The 15,333-nt window shown below is 54.8% G+C and overlaps 2 protein-coding genes across 2 annotated transcripts; both read left to right on the top strand.

The window, feature by feature from the left end:
• The first annotated feature begins 7,877 nt into the window (after positions 1 to 7,877).
• LOC128898438 (feather beta keratin-like) lies at positions 7,878 to 8,222 on the top strand. The gene has a single exon (XM_054172257.1). The coding sequence runs from the start codon at positions 7,905 to 7,907 to the stop codon at positions 8,220 to 8,222; it is 318 nt and encodes a 105-aa protein (XP_054028232.1). The 5' UTR covers positions 7,878 to 7,904.
• A 2,843-nt stretch (positions 8,223 to 11,065) lies between these two features.
• Positions 11,066 to 11,416, top strand: LOC128898400 (feather beta keratin-like). Its single transcript, XM_054172072.1, has one exon. The coding sequence runs from the start codon at positions 11,093 to 11,095 to the stop codon at positions 11,414 to 11,416; it is 324 nt and encodes a 107-aa protein (XP_054028047.1). The 5' UTR covers positions 11,066 to 11,092.
• The last annotated feature ends 3,917 nt before the right edge of the window (positions 11,417 to 15,333 follow it).

The raw sequence follows: 15,333 nt of genomic DNA, 5'->3' as shown, positions 1-15,333 counted from the left end.
CAGCTCCAAGGCACCATGGCCATCCCAAGCTAAGGCACAGTGGCCTCCCAAGGTCAGCAGTCAGCTCCCTCAGCATTCCTGCCCACACCCAGTCCCGCACCACTCCTTCCCACCTCCCTTCATCTTCCTCAGCATCCAGCACTGCTTGTCTGAAAAACAGCCTGGAAATGCTCACCTGGGCTCATAGCCATTGCCCAACCCTTGGCAGGAAGCCCCAGCACCTAGGCCTGGACTCTGCAGCTGCATGCTGCATGCAGCACTCTGGGGACAAACACCAGGCCTACACACAGGCTCAGCTGCACCTGAGCCAGGCTAAGTCACATTTTCTCTGTTCAGCTAGGCTGCCCTTATTCAGAACCTGCTTCTCTTTAGGAGCATGGGGACAGTCTGCAATTGAATCCACATGACTTCCAATGTAAAGGCTCTTGCCGTCCTGGGTCCAAGGAAGGTCCAAGGGAGGCTGTTCCTGGGGCCAGAAGAGGCAGAAGGGAGCAGCCCCCCGCGGCTCAACTTAACCATTCTGCTGCCAGCCCAGCAGCTCTCCCTGCTGATGGATGGAGAAAAGAGAGGGAGGGGGCAGGGAAGAGCACCAAAAAAAGGTAGGTTTGGGCTTTTGGTTGCCTCCCTTGTTGGTTTTTTTTAAAGGCTCTTGCCCTTGTATGGGCAGCGCCAGGGATTATTTTCTGACGTCCCCCTGGGCGGAAGGATCCCTCAGGGCTGAAGTCAGAGGGCTTTATAAGGAGGCTGCCCCGCACCCCAGCACCCAAACAGCCCCAAAAACGGCCAGGATCTGGGTCTGGGCAGCGAGTTCCTTGCAGGAAGACCTGGGGCTGGTCAGAAAAACTCCTAAAGCAGCTTTGTTTGCCAGGAGAGAGAGAAAAAAGCTCTTAAAATCGCTTTATGTTCGAGAGAAAGCTCTGAAATTGTTTAATTTTGGAGAGAAAGCTCTTAAATTGATTTATTTTGGACAAAAAGCTCTTAAAATTGCTTTATTTTGGAGAGAAAGCTCTGAAATTGCTTTATTTTGGAGAGAAAGCTCTGAAATTGCTTTATTTTGGACAAAAAGCTCTTAAAATTGCTTTATTTTGGAGAGAAAGCTCTTAAGATTGCTTTAATTTTGGAGAGAAAGCTCTGAAATTGCTTTATTTTGGAGAGAAAGCTCTGAAATTGCTTTAATTTTCACCAGAACAAGGGGACACAGTCTCAAGCTGTGCCAGGGGAGCTTTAGACTCGAGGTGAGGAAAAAGTTCTTCATTGAGTGAGTCGTTTGTCATTGGAATGTGCTACTCAGGGAGGTGGTGGAGTCCCCATCCCTGGAGGTGTTCAAGGGGAGATTGGACGTGGCACTTGGTGTCATGGTCTAGTTGTGAGGTCTGTTGGAACAGGTTGGACTTGATCCTTGGGGTCTCTTCCAACCTTAGTTACTGTGATACTGTGTGATACTTTTGACCTTCATGGCTGATTGCAAAGGGACTCTTATGCACCAGGCACCTCAAGAGGCCATAATCTGTGTTTGGAATGTGCAGGGTGGCAGAGCTGTTGACCTCACTGCTTACTGCTCTCAGAACAGAAGATTCCACCACTGAGGAACTGCTGTGCCCTGCTGAAAACCACCCAAAGCTTCTCCCTCATCCACCACGTGGGGCACTTGGCATCGAAGGAGACCTGCTCAGGCAGGCAGCACCTGCCTTTCAAACCCCTTGCTGACTGGGCCTCATGGCCCAGTTCTCCACCATGTGCTGTGGGATGGCACTCAAGATCATCTGCTCCATCACCTTCCCTGGCACCAAACTCACACCAACAGCCCTGCAGCGTCCAACATTCTTCTTCTGGCTCTTTGGTGCCATAGGCAGCACCTTGACAAATATCCATTCAGCTGGGCCAAGCAGGACTGCTGGGAAACAATGGAAAGTGTCTTGCTGAGCTCCTCCACCAGCTCCCTCAGTAGCCTTGCCTGCCTCCCTCCAGCCCCACAGACCTGGGTGTGTCTCACTGGAGCTCCTTACTGACCATTTCCCCTTGGAGAAGACAAAGGCACTTCTGCTGTGCAGAAGCAGCAGCAATCCTACTTGGCTTTGCCCTCTCTCATTTGCTCCCTTCAGAAGCTCACAAAGCCCTTGGAGTCCTCCTGGGTTCCCTGCTTTGGCATCCACAGGTCAGGAACTCTTCTCTTGTGGAGCTCCAGCCCAAGCTCTCTGTGCAGCCAGCCTGCCCTACCCCAGGGCCTTCTCTTTCTCCAGGAAGTCTTCAAGAAACCTGTGCACATGGCACTTTGGCACGTGCTTTAATGCCCATGGTGGGGCTAGGGCAATGCTTGCACTTGATGCTCTTAGAGGTCCTCTACAATCCAAACAATTCTCTGATTCTGGCACTCTATGACCTGCTGCTGAGCCACCAAGAGGTCCTGCTTGAAGACTGTCTGGTCAGGCCTGCTCATCCTGGACTCCTGTGCCCTTCAGGACGGCCTCCCAAGATACTTTGTCAAGCAGGTTACTAAACAAGGCCAAGTGTGTCCTCTGACACTCCAAGGTGGCAGAGCTGCTGACCTCACTGCTTACTCCTCTCAGAACAGAAGGCTCCAGCATAGAGGAACTGCTGTGCCCAAGAGGGCCTCCAGGCTCCAGCTCACACCCAGCTCCCTCTTTGCTCACAGACAACAGGGCCAGAGGAGCTGTTGCTGGGCCACAGGAAATGAGACCCCCAGCCACAGGGCAGCCACAAACCACAGCAGCCCAGAGCCACGCCGTGACCTCACTGCTGACACCCCACCTCTGCTGGGCTGGGCTCACCTCTGCTGCCAGCCCTGCCAGCATAAAGCCGGCCCAGCGCCTCTCTCCCTCACAGACGCCTCCTGACGCCTTCTCCTGCGCTCTGCTCCCTCCACCAGGTCAGCCTCCAGCCCCTCACCCTCCTTCTGCTGCCCCAAAGGCCATCTCTCTCACAGCCCTGCGCTCCCTCCACACCCTCTCTCTCTTCCAGGGCCCCTCCACCCCACACCCATGGCCTGCTACGACCGCTGCCGCCCCTGCGGACCCACCCCGCTGGCCAACAGCTGCAACGAGCCCTGCGTCCTTGCAGTGCCAGGACTCCCGCGTCTTCATCCAGCCTTCCCCCGTGCTGGTCACCCTGCCAGGACCCATCCTCACCTCCTTCCCCCAGAGCACCGCCGTCGGATCCTCCTCAGGGGCTGCCCTGGGCACCGAGCTCAACGCCCAGGGACAGCCCATCTCCTCCGGCGCCTTCGGCAACGGCTACGGCTACGGCTTGGCTGGCCTGGGCTATGGCTGCGGCGCCGCAAGAGGCTGCTACCCCTGCTGAGGGCCCTGCACACCCCCCCTGACACCACACACAGCCTGCAACAGCTCCTGCAGCACAAGCCCCTGGCCTGATGCTCGCCATGCTTGCCCCTCACACCGCCTCCCTTCCCCTTGCTGCTCCTGCCTCTGCCCTCTGCTTTGCCCTCAATAAACTTCTCCTGCACACCAGACCCACATGCCTCCTCTCAATTTCTTCTCAAGGCCAGGGCTGCCCTGGCCTTTGCAGTCACTCAAAAAGGTCCACAAGAGCTCTCCTCAGAAATATGCCACCAGCAACACCTCACAGCGGCACCTTGGGAGGGTTTGGATTGTGACACAGCCCCAGCAGCGCCTCACACAAAGGCTCCAACACCACAATATTGCTCTGTGATGCCTCTGCCCAAGTCCCTCAACAGGCTGCCCAGCTGACCGCCAGCCTTGCTGTGGAACCCGCACTTGGTGTAGTGCTGGGTCCTTGGTGGACCATCTGCCTGGCCAGTGTCCTCATTCCACCCAGGTGGATGTCCCCAGGCCATGCTCTTACCTTCCTATGGCATCCTCAACGTACCCCCTGGGGAGCAGCCTCAGGACACAATCCATATGCAGTACGCAAAACAAGCAAAACCAACAAGACAATACCAAGCCAGCCTAAACCTTCTTTAAGTAGGCCCAACAGCCAAGGAGACATATTACCAAACCAAGATTGAAGCCATTGATCAAAAGGAGTAACATCTTTAACAGTTGATTGAGTGTGATCCTCTAGTCAAACAAGATTTATATGAATTGACTGTGATCAGGCAAATTAAAGCAACACTTGCCTTCAAACTCTTCACAGCTATGACCGTGAGCTAAGAGCAAAAAATCAATAGCAGCTCGATCGATTATCATCGATATTCAAAATGCTGCTTCCTCATAGTCTTGATTCTTCTGCACATTAGCTAAAGAATACCTTTAAAAATGAATACCTGTTCACTCCAAACCTTAACTATATTACAGGGAGCTCCTTTGAAACGCCTAGGCACACAACTAAGAAGGTTCGAACCAAAAGAGAATCTGACCATTTGAACTCATCACTGAGTAGGCCTACCTTGCTACAATTACTATGTACTACGTACCTGTAAACACCAAGTGCTTACTATTCGTTATGCTTATTAGGAAAACTTAGCAAAACTCTGAATAACAAACCTCTGAAAGACATTACAACCAGAAATGATAAAATTAGCACTGCTGCTTTAAATCTGAGCAGAGTAGCGCAGCTGAAGCCACTGGGGGAGTGGGGGCGCTGCTGCGGCCGCCGCTACTGTCGGTGCTGCCGGTGTCGGTGGTGCGTCAGCCGGTACCGCCTTGGTCGGAGCCGTCGGTATCCGTGGGGGCCGGCAGGGCTCGCGGGCGGGGTGCGGTCGCAAGAATGCCATAACCGCAAGCCTCCAAGCGCACCGTTGTTTCTAAGGGGCTGTAAAGGAAAGTCGGCGCTGTGTGAATTTCTCAGCATCGGTGTTGTCGTCTTCCGAATCCGAGCCCTCGCTGGCGATATCAGAGGAAGATGTTGATGAATGGGTTGAACACACTGAGGCACAGGTTTCGCTGCCCTTTTTCGGCTTTTTCTCTGCTTGAGGCTGACTTGGAGAAAGATACACAAGAGACTCAGCAAGTGTCTTGTATTATGCTTCTATTTCAGCGCCGGACACAGGTAGAATCATTTCAAAAGGCCTGTGTGTCTTCAGACAGTTTTGGGCAAACCTTTATACAAAAAGTTGCCTATTTGTCATGACAGAGGTATGTCAGTATTTTGCAGAAAAGTCCAGGTGTCCATTATCTAATACAAAAACTATCTTGTCTAGGACTACCAGAAGTAAATGACTAAAAACCCTGCTATTCCTTACCTATGCAGAGGCTGTCTGCCAACTCCTCTCCCCCTCCCTGCATTCCAGCATTCAGCTAACGAGGAAAATTCTTATCTACTTGGTTATTCTGTTAATGAGAATTTTCTGTTCATCAAGGCGAACGCCAGTGGTGGCGGCTGCTAAACGCAGTGTGGTCACCGTACGATGTGCCGGGGGCGGCCCTGGTGATACTCTTCAAACGCAGCGTTCGGCTGCAACTCAGATAGAACTGGGGCTGCATCTCGTCCTGACAAAGTTCCTGTCACTGTGGCAGCCATCCGCTGTTCCAGCTTATATTTCTTAATACAGCTTATGCATTCTCGACACGGCTTTTGCAGCTTGATAGCAGTTTTATCGCCATCTATAACCAAGTCCCACAGTTTGTTCCCATATTCTGTCCAACAAAAACAACTATCTCCACTAGGGAAAAATCTCAAGGCGGATCCATGAGCTACAAGCCCAGGAATTACCTTAGACGATACGTCTGCCTTTCGTTGTTCTGAAAAACAATGAGGCAATGAGGACGCTACCTCTTTTTCCATAATCACCGGTACTCGTCTCCTTCCACGCCGGTCTCCTTAGGGCTCTTCCGTGCCGCAAGCTCCCCTAATTGGTCTGCTCGCTGGCTGCCGTTTTGACCCACCGGTGCGGTCTTGCACTGTCGTCCCCATCGACATGGCTCGTTTCTGAAGGAAACATCTAAATAATTTAAGGGCTTCTTCGCTCTCCTTGGCCGGGGGATTTCCTTAGTGCAGCCCTGAACCTAGAGTCTGCAGCCCTTACCCGGACGGCGAGCAGAATTCCTGCCCAGGCACGGTACGAGCTCCTTACGCCAGCATCAAGTCGTACTTTGCCAGTCGATCGCTGCACAAGCAGGGAATACCCTATTGACGCTTCTCGGGGCTCGCCCTTCACCTCAGTAGCCATAGGGTCTCTGACAGTTCTTCCTTCTGTCCCTGTTAACCCTTTACATCCCTGTTCGAGGCGCCACTTCTGGGTGAATGACAAGGGAAGACTCGTGGCAAATCAATATGATTGATAAGCAAGCTCCAACTTTAGTGTTCGAAAGCACGGCTTATAAAGCATCTCAGCTAACTATGCACAGATGTCATTATTCCATTGGCTAGTAGTCCAGGGTTACATTATAATACCCAGCCTCCTCGCGGTTCCGTCCACGAGCAACTTCACAAGCTCCTTTCTCACAGTTCTTTGTTTCACAGACATTTTGTTTCACATGCTGTTATCTTCTAACACAGCTGAAAGCAAAGCCACAAGGCTATGGTGACATTGCTGCATCAGCACACCAGCTAACTGTGAGCAGTAAACAAGAAGATGCAGTCCGGCCTACACACTTTGTTCAAGCAGCTGTTCCACAGAACCATGTCCCTGTAATTCGAACCATTCCTCAACACCTGCCTTTCAAACCCCTTGCTGACTGGGCCTCATGGCCTTCTTCTCCACCATCTGCTGTGGGATGGCACTCAAGATCATCTGCTCCATCACGTTCCCTGGCACCAAACTCACACCAACAGCCCTGAGGAATCCATCATTCTTCTGGCTCTTTGGTGCCATGGGCAACACCTTGACAAATGTCCATTCAGCTGGGCCAAGCAGGACTGCTGGGAAACAATGGAAAGTGTCTTGCTGAGCTCCTCCACCAGCTCCCTCAGTAGCCTTGCCTGCCTCCCTCCAGCAGCACAGACCTGGGTGTGTCTCACTGGAGCACCTTCCTGACCATTTCCCCTTGGAGAAGAGAAAGGCACTTCTGCTGTGCAGAAGCAGCAGCAATCCTACTTGGCTTTGCCCTCTCTCATTTGCTCCCTTCAGAAGCTCACAAAGCCCTTGGAGTCCTCCTGGGTTCCCTGCTTTGGCATCAACAGGTCAGGAACTCTTCTCTTGAGGAGCTCCAGCCCAAGCTCTCTGTGCAGCCAGCCTACCCTACCCCAATGACTTCTCTTTCTCCAGGAAGTCTTCAAGACACCTGTGCACATGGCACTTTGGCACGTGCTTTAATGCCCATGGTGGAGCTAGGGCAATGCTTGCACTTGATCCTCTTTGAGGTCCTCTCCAATCCAAACAGTTCTCTGATTCTGGCACTCTATGACCTGCTGCTGAGCCACCAAGAGGTCCTGCTTGAAGACTGTCTGGTCAGGCCTGCTCATCCTGGACTCCTGTGCCCTTCAGGACGGCCTCCCAAGATACTTTGTCAAGCAGGTTACTAAACAAGGCCAAGTGTGTCCTCTGCAAGTCCAGGGTGGCAGAGCTGCTGACCTCACTGCTTCCTCCTCTCAGAACAGAAGGCTCCAGCATAGAGGAACTGCTGTGCCCAAGAGGGCCTCCAGGCTCCAGCTCACACCCAGCTCCCTCTTTGCTCACAACCAACAGGGCCAGGGGAGCCGTTGCAGGGCCACCAGGAAATGAGACCCCCGGCCACAAGGCAGCCACAAACCACAGCAGCCCAGGGTCACGCCGTGACCTCACTGCTGACACCCCACCTCTGCTGGGCTGGGCTCACCTCTGCTGCCAGCCCTGCCAGCATAAAGCCTGCCCAGCGCCTCTCTCCCTCACAGACGCCTCCTGACGCCTTCTCCTGCGCTCTGCTCCCACCACCAGGTCAGCCTCCAGCCCCTCACCCTCCTTCTGCTGCCCCAAAGGCCATCTCTCTCATAGCCCCGTGCTCCCTCCACACCCTCTCTCTCTTCCAGGGCCCCTCCACCCCACACCCATGGCCTGCTACGACCGCTGCCGCCCCTGCGGACCCACCCCGCTGGCCAACAGCTGCAACGAGCCCTGCGTCAGGCAGTGCCAGGACTCCCGCGTCTTCATCCAGCCTTCCCCCGTGCTGGTCACCCTGCCAGGACCCATCCTCACCTCCTTCCCCCAGAGCACCGCCGTCGGATCCTCCTCAGGGGCTGCCCTGGGCACCGAGCTCAACGCCCAGGGACAGCCCATCTCCTCCGGCGCCTTCGGCAACGGCTACGGCTACGGCTTGGCTGGCCTGGGCTATGGCTGCGGCGCCGTGAGAGGCTGCTACCCCTGCTGAGGGCGCTGCACACCCCCCCTGACACCACACACAGCCTGCAACAGCTCCTGCAGCACAAGCCCCTGGCCTGATGTTCGCCCTGCTTGCCCCTCACACCGCCTCCCTTCCTGGCCCTTGCTGCTCCTGCCTCTGCCCTCTGCTTTGCCCTCAATAAACTTCTCCTGCACACCAGACCCACATGCCTCCTCTGCCTTTCTTCTCCCAGGCCTCTGCCAGCCTCACAGGGGAAAAGGTCTGAGCTCAAGTGGCCGTGGTGGTGGGTTGGAAAGGGGCCAGAAGTCCTCTCTTCAAAACAAAAGACCCAGCCAGAGCACCAGAGAGTAGCACAAGGAGACTTCCAGAATGTAACTCAAACCATTCTCATTGCCAAATTCAGGCGTGGACACACCAAGGCACTTCTGCCCACACCTCTCTCGCCATCTCTCCCTGGCAACACACTCCTCAAGCACAGAGTCACGAGTTGGAAAGGTCCCTCAGTACAACTCAGTCCAACCTTTAACCAACACTACCAATCCAACTGCAAACCATTGCCCTAAGCACCACAGATAGAACAGAGTTTTGGTGACCCTCATCCCATTGTCCTTAGCCATCGATCCCCCCTGGCCAGAGCCCTCTCTACAATATTCCTACCCTCAAGCACATCAGGCTTCCTGTGGATCTTGGTGTCATCTGCAAGCTTATTGAGTGTGCCCTCCATCCCTTGCCCACATCAGGGATAGAAGATCCTAAAGAGAACAGGCCCCAGCAGAGCCCTGCAGAACAGCACTGCTGAGCAGCCACCAACTGGATTGGCCTCCATCCACCACCACTCTAGGGGCACAGCCATGCTGCCAGTTTGGTGCCCAGGGCAGAGTCTGCAGCTCCCAGCTGTCAGCAGCCACTTTCTGCAGGAGCAGCCTGTGGGGCACACTGGCAAAGAGCTTCCTAAAGCCCTGCTGAAAACCACCCAAAGCTGCTCCCTCATCCACCACGTGGGGCCCTTGGTATGGAAGGAGATCTGCTCAGGCAGGCAGCACCTGCCTTTCAAACCCCTTGCTGACTGGGCCTCATGGCCCAGTTCTCCACCATGACTTGTGGGATGGCACTCAAGATCACCTGCTCCATCACCTTCCCTGGCACCAAACTCACACTGTTATAGATGACTCCTGGTAAAAGGTTTTGGTAACAGTTTTATTGGCACTAAAAGATCTTAAAAAGGTAATAAAAGGTAATAAAAGGCAAGAAAAGCAAAGCAACCGGTTGGGCATGCGAGGGTACAAAACTTCACCCCACAGCACCTTTACAATAGCTTTCTTCATCTTCTATGGTTACATCATCTACAGAAACAAGCTTATGCTAAATAGAAGGCAGGCATATGATAATGAGTCTTCAGAATAGGTGATCAAATCCCTTCTCCCTACATTCTGTGTGGTAGGGGTCAAAGCATCCACTTGCCCGCGTGCTCAGTCGTCCAGGCTTCTTATCTAAAGAAAACAAATTCTCAGCGCTTCTCCTCAGCCTTGGGGTCTCCAATTAGCCAAACACACTGTCTCTGTTTAAGTCTGTAAAATATGCAGCTCCCCCATGGCCCTCAAAACAGGCTCCTGCAAGCTCCTCACCCCCAGTCCCAGAGCACTCGGAATTGTCTAACACAGATCACAGAATCACCAGTATATTCATAGCACACACCAACAGCCCTGCAGCGTCCAACATGCTTCTTCTGGCTCTTTGGTGCCATGGGCAACACCTTGACAAATGTCCATTCAGCTGGGCCAAGCAGGACTGCTGGGAAACAATGGAAAGTGTCTTGCTGAGCTCCTCCACCAGCTCCCTCAGTAGCCTTGCCTGCCTCCCTCCAGCCCCACAGACCTGGGTGTGTCTCACTGAAGCTCCTTCCTGACCATTTCCCCTTGGAGAAGACAAAGGCACTTCTGCTGTGCAGAAGCAGCAGCAATCCTACTTGGCTTTGCCCTCTCTCATTTGCTCCCTTCAGAAGCTCACAAAGCCCTTGGAGTCCTCCTGGGTTCCCTGCTTTGGCATCCACAGGTCAGGAACTCTTCTCTTGTGGAGCTCCAGCCCCAGCTCTCTGTGCAGCCAGCCTGCCCTACCCCAGGGCCTTCTCTTTCTCCAGGAAGTCTTCAAGACACCTGTGCACATGGCACTTTGGCACGTGCTTTAATGCCCATGGTGGGGCTAGGGCAATGCTTGCACTTGATCCTATTAGAGGTCCTCTCCAATCCAAACAATATTCTGATTCTGGCACTCTATGACCTGCTGCTGAGCCACCAAGAGGTCCTGCTTGAAGACTGTCTGGTCAGGCCTGCTCATCCTGGACTCCTGTGTCCTTCAGGACGGTCTCCCAAGATACTTTTGTCAAGCAGGTTACTAAACAAGGCCAAGTGTGTCCTCTGCAAGTCCAAGGTGGCAGAGCTGCTGACCTCACTGCTTACTCCTCTCAGAACAGAAGGCTCCAGCATAGAGGAACTGCTGTGCCCAAGAGGGCCTCCAGGCTCCAGCTCACACACAGCTCCCTCTTTGCTCACAGACAACAGGGCCAGAGGAGCTGTTGCTGGGCCGCAGGAAATGAGACCCCCGGCCACAGGGCAGCCACAAACCACAGCAGCCCAGAGCCACGCCGTGACCTCACTGCTGACACCCCACCTCTGCTGGGCTGGGCTCACCTCTGCTGCCAGCCCTGCCAGCATAAAGCCGGCCCAGCGCCTCTCTCCCTCACAGACGCCTCCTGACGCCTTCTCCTGCGCTCTGCTCCCTCCACCAGGTCAGCCTCCAGCCCCTCACCCTCCTTCTGCTGCCCCAAAGGCCATCTCTCTCACAGCCCTGTGCTCCCTCCACACCCTCTCTCTCTTCCAGGGCCCCTCCACCCCACACCCATGGCCTGCTACGACCGCTGCCGCCCCTGCGGACCCACCCCGCTGGCCAACAGCTGCAACGAGCCCTGCGTCAGGCAGTGCCAGGACTCCCGCGTCTTCATCCAGCCTTCCCCCGTGCTGGTCACCCTGCCAGGACCCATCCTCACCTCCTTCCCCCAGAGCACCGCCGTCGGATCCTCCTCAGGGGCTGCCCTGGGCACCGAGCTCAACGCCCAGGGACAGCCCATCTCCTCCGGCGCCTTCGGCAACGGCTACGGCTACGGCTACGGCTTGGCTGGCCTGGGCTATGGCTGCGGCGCCGTGAGAGGCTGCTACCCCTGCTGAGGGCGCTGCACACCCCCCCTGACACCACACACAGCCTGCAACAGCTCCTGCAGCACGAGCCCCTGGCCTGATGCGCGCCCTGCTTGCCCCTCACACCTCCTCCCTTCCCCTTGCTGCTCCTGCCTCTGCCCTCTGCTTTGCCCTCAATAAACTTCTCCTGCACACCAGACTCACATGCCTCCTCTCAATTTCTTCTCAAGGCCAGGGCTGCCCTGGCCTTTGCAGTCACTCAAAAAGGTCCACAAGAGCTCTCCTCAGAAATATGCCACCAGCAACACCTCACAGCGGCACCTTGGGAGGGTTTGGATTGTGACACAGCCCCAGCAGCACCTCGCACAAAGGCTCCAACACCACAACGTTCCTCTGTGATGCCTCTGCCCAAGTCCCTCAACAGGCTGCCCAGCTGACCGCCAGCCTTGCTGTGGAACCCTCAGTGTGTGTAGTGCTGGGTCCTTGGTGCACCATCTGCCTGGCCAGTGTCCCCATTCCACCCAGCTGGCTGTCCCCAGGCCACGCTCTTACCTTCCTATGGCATCCACAACTCGCCCCCTGGGCAGTAGCCTCAGGACACCATTTCCTCTTCACTGCAGGCTCTGGACTAGCATCCTCCTAGCTGCACGCTCCCTAGACCACCTGTGAGGGGTCTTGTGACCGTTTGAGGCTGTGCCTTTAAGAAAGGGACAGTGCTGGGACACTCTGGCTGAATATTTTGACAAACAAAGATAGGTCTAAATGAATTTCATTGCTAGATTGGCAGACTGTAGCTTTAACTTTTAGTGCAGTTGGAATGTTCCTCAGTTCCACTCTGTTCTCCCTTTCCAGCCTGTCTGCTTCTGAGCAACTAGCCAGAATGCCCTTCAATGCCAGGTGATCATTAATCCCGCATGCGCTTGTGTATTGGGTTGGGGCAGATCCCCTCCCCACCACAGGCAGAAATAACCACTCAGACAAACGGATTGCAAAAAGTGATGGAAAGATTAAATAGGAAAACTATAAAAACAACAATGAAAGTTTTTACAGAGGACCACAAGCACCATGAGAAAAGAGAGAGATCCCAGAACATACCCAAGAACGTCCCATCCCCTCCTGGGTGTACACCCAAAACCCCCAGGGCTCCTTCCTCCCCACTCCCCCAAACCCAGCCTTGGGCCTGTGCAGGCCCGAGGGAGGCAGCTCATGCCATTTTACCTAGGCAGCAGCAGGGAATGAAAGAGGAAGTGAAGACCCCGCATGGACATTTTAAAGGGGAGCAGGGCATTATGGGAATGGAATACCTGGTTCCCTGTGACCACCCCCTGGGCTGGGGCTACCCCTTGGGACCTCCCAGGTGTGGCCTGTGCAGTGGCATCTGGGCCAGCACCCAGATGCTTGTAAATACAGCATTCCTTTGCTTCTCCGACTGAGCTAGCTGTGCTTTCTTTCTCTGTGGGGGAGGGAGAGCTGGGCCTTCTCTCAACCTACCACAGGTCTCCAAGCAACCATCTCTCTGACCTGAGGTCACACAGAAAGCTCCCTCTGTGAGGTCAGCTGCCTGCTCAGGGTGGGCTCCCTGAGGTCCTGAGGACCAGAAGCAGGAGCAGGCCCTTGGCCCTGCTTGGCTGGGCTGCTGAGGCTCCTGTGGGGCGGCGTGGCCAAGAAGGTGGCACTTTGGGCACATTCCCCTCTGCTACCCTTTTACCTCTCTGCCTTCTGAGCCTGGGCACTTAAACCTTGACCTCTGGCCACTGAAGATCTTTGCTCGCCCCCCACTTGCTTATCACCAAGGAAAAGGACCTAGAGATGTTGGTCAATATCCAGCTGGAGATCAGCCAGCTTGTGCTCAGGTTGCCAAGGCAGCCTCCAGCCTCCTGGCTTGGATCAGCAAGAGTGTGAGCAGCAGGAGCAGAAGGTGACCATGCCCCCTGCACTGTGGGGCACTGTGGAGGCCACAGCTCCCATCCTGTGCTCACTTTTCAGGCCTCTCACTCCCAGAAGGACATTGAGGTGCTGCAGCAGGTTCAGAGAAGGGCAATGAAGCTGGTGAGGGGTTTGGAGCACAGGGCTGGTGAGGAGCAGCTGGGGGACCTGGGCTTCTTCAGCCTGGAAAATGGGAGGCTGAGGGAAGAGCTTTGGAGTGTGTGCAAATCTCAGAAAGGCCATTGGAGACTGGTAGAGGTTGGTCTCTTCTCCCAAGGAACAAGGCAGAGGGCAAGAGCAAATGGCCTCAATTTGCACCAGGGGAGCTTTCAGTTGGATATGAGGAAGACTTTCTTAATGGAAAGGCTTGTTGAGCCCTGCACCAGGCTGTCCAGGGCTGGAGGGATGGAGAAGCTGTGCAGGGGTGGTGCTAAGGGACTTGTTTGAGTGGTGGCCTTGGCAGCACGAGGATGCTTCTTCTGAATGCTCCTCAGCAGCAAGCAACCATCCTGTTGGCCAGGTGAGTGGTAGAGAAAGCTCTCCCTGGGCTTGCCTTTAAGGGCATGCCCGTATCTCCATGCCACAGCAAGCCCTGGCTGCTCCCACAACATCGCAACACACTTCAACACCATGTTTGACAAGGAGATGGGAGCTGGCAGCACTCTTGCATCACAGACTCACTTGAGATGGAAAACTCCATCAAAATAACCGAGCCCAAGCTTTAAGCAACACTACCAATCCAACACCAAAGCATGGCCCGAGGCACCAGAGACAGAGCAGAGTTTTGGTGACCCTCATCCCATTGTCATAGCATTGCCAATTTGGTCCCCAGGGCAGAGTCTGCAGCTCCCAGCTGTCAGCAGCCACTTTCTCCAGGAGCAGGCTGTGCGGCACAATGGCAAAGAGCTTCCTAAAGCCCTGCTGAAAACCATCCAACGCTTCTCCCTCATCCACCACGTGGAGCACTTGGTATGGAAGGAGATCTGCTCAGGCAGGCAGCACCTGCCTTTCAAACCCCTTGCTGACTGGGCCTCATGGCCCAGTTCTCCACCATATGCTGTGGGATGGCACTCAAGATCATCTGCTCCATCACCTTCTGTGCCAACCTCACATGGGACAAGGCCACAGCTCAGGAGGCCTGGAGGGTGGCTGGGACAGGGCCACAGGACCTCTCTCAGGAAGAGGTAGCTGCCACTAGCGCAAGACACACAGTCTGGCTGATGGACTCCTCCAGAATGTGCCACAAGCCCACCACGTGCTCCAAGCCTTCAACACAACACCACTCTCCTGCTCATACTTCCAAGGAACTCAGGCTGCTCCAGGGACACTTGCCTGAATCCCTTCCCTCCAGCCCGGCTGAACAAGACCAACTCTCTCAGCCACCTCCTGATCACCATTCCACACTCCTCAGCATTTCAAGGCAGTAGAATAGAATACAATTAACCACCTTGGAAAAGACCTTTGAGATCATTCTCTGCATCCACTCCAGCATGCTCATGTCCTTCCATGGCTGTGGCCACACAGCTGAACACTGCACTGCAGCTCAGCTCTCATGAGAGCTGAGCAAAGATGGAGATTCAACCTGCCCACTCACACAGCCCCTGCCGGATCAGCTCATCTAGGGGCATGCAGTGGACACAGCACCAAAGGCTTTACCAACGCTTCAAGGTGATCACCACCCATGGCTTCATCCTCTTCCACAAAGCTCCTCACTTCAACACCAAAGACATGCAGGGGGTTCAAACACCACTTACTCTTCCTAAGGCCACACCAATCCCTCCCTGTCACCTTCCTGTCCCTTTCAGCTTGGCAGTGCTCGCCTCGACACATCCTTCCACCCCCTGTCCTTCCAGCAAGGTCAGGCTCACCAGGCTCAACTCTCCCACATCCTGCACCTGGATATTTTTCCACTTACTAAGTGCAGGAGCTCTGTGCCATTCTTCAGGAAATGCTGCAGGCACCAGGACCTTCAGGAGCTAAAGGAGAGTGGCCCCCAAGGCCATCAGGCAGTTCAAACAGCG

This window comes from Dryobates pubescens, chromosome 23 (assembly GCF_014839835.1).
Source record: "Dryobates pubescens isolate bDryPub1 chromosome 23, bDryPub1.pri, whole genome shotgun sequence".
NCBI classification, from domain to species: Eukaryota; Metazoa; Chordata; class Aves; order Piciformes; family Picidae; genus Dryobates; species Dryobates pubescens.
Note: the sequence above shows the minus strand (reverse complement) of the source record. Positions and strands in the feature narration are given on the sequence as shown.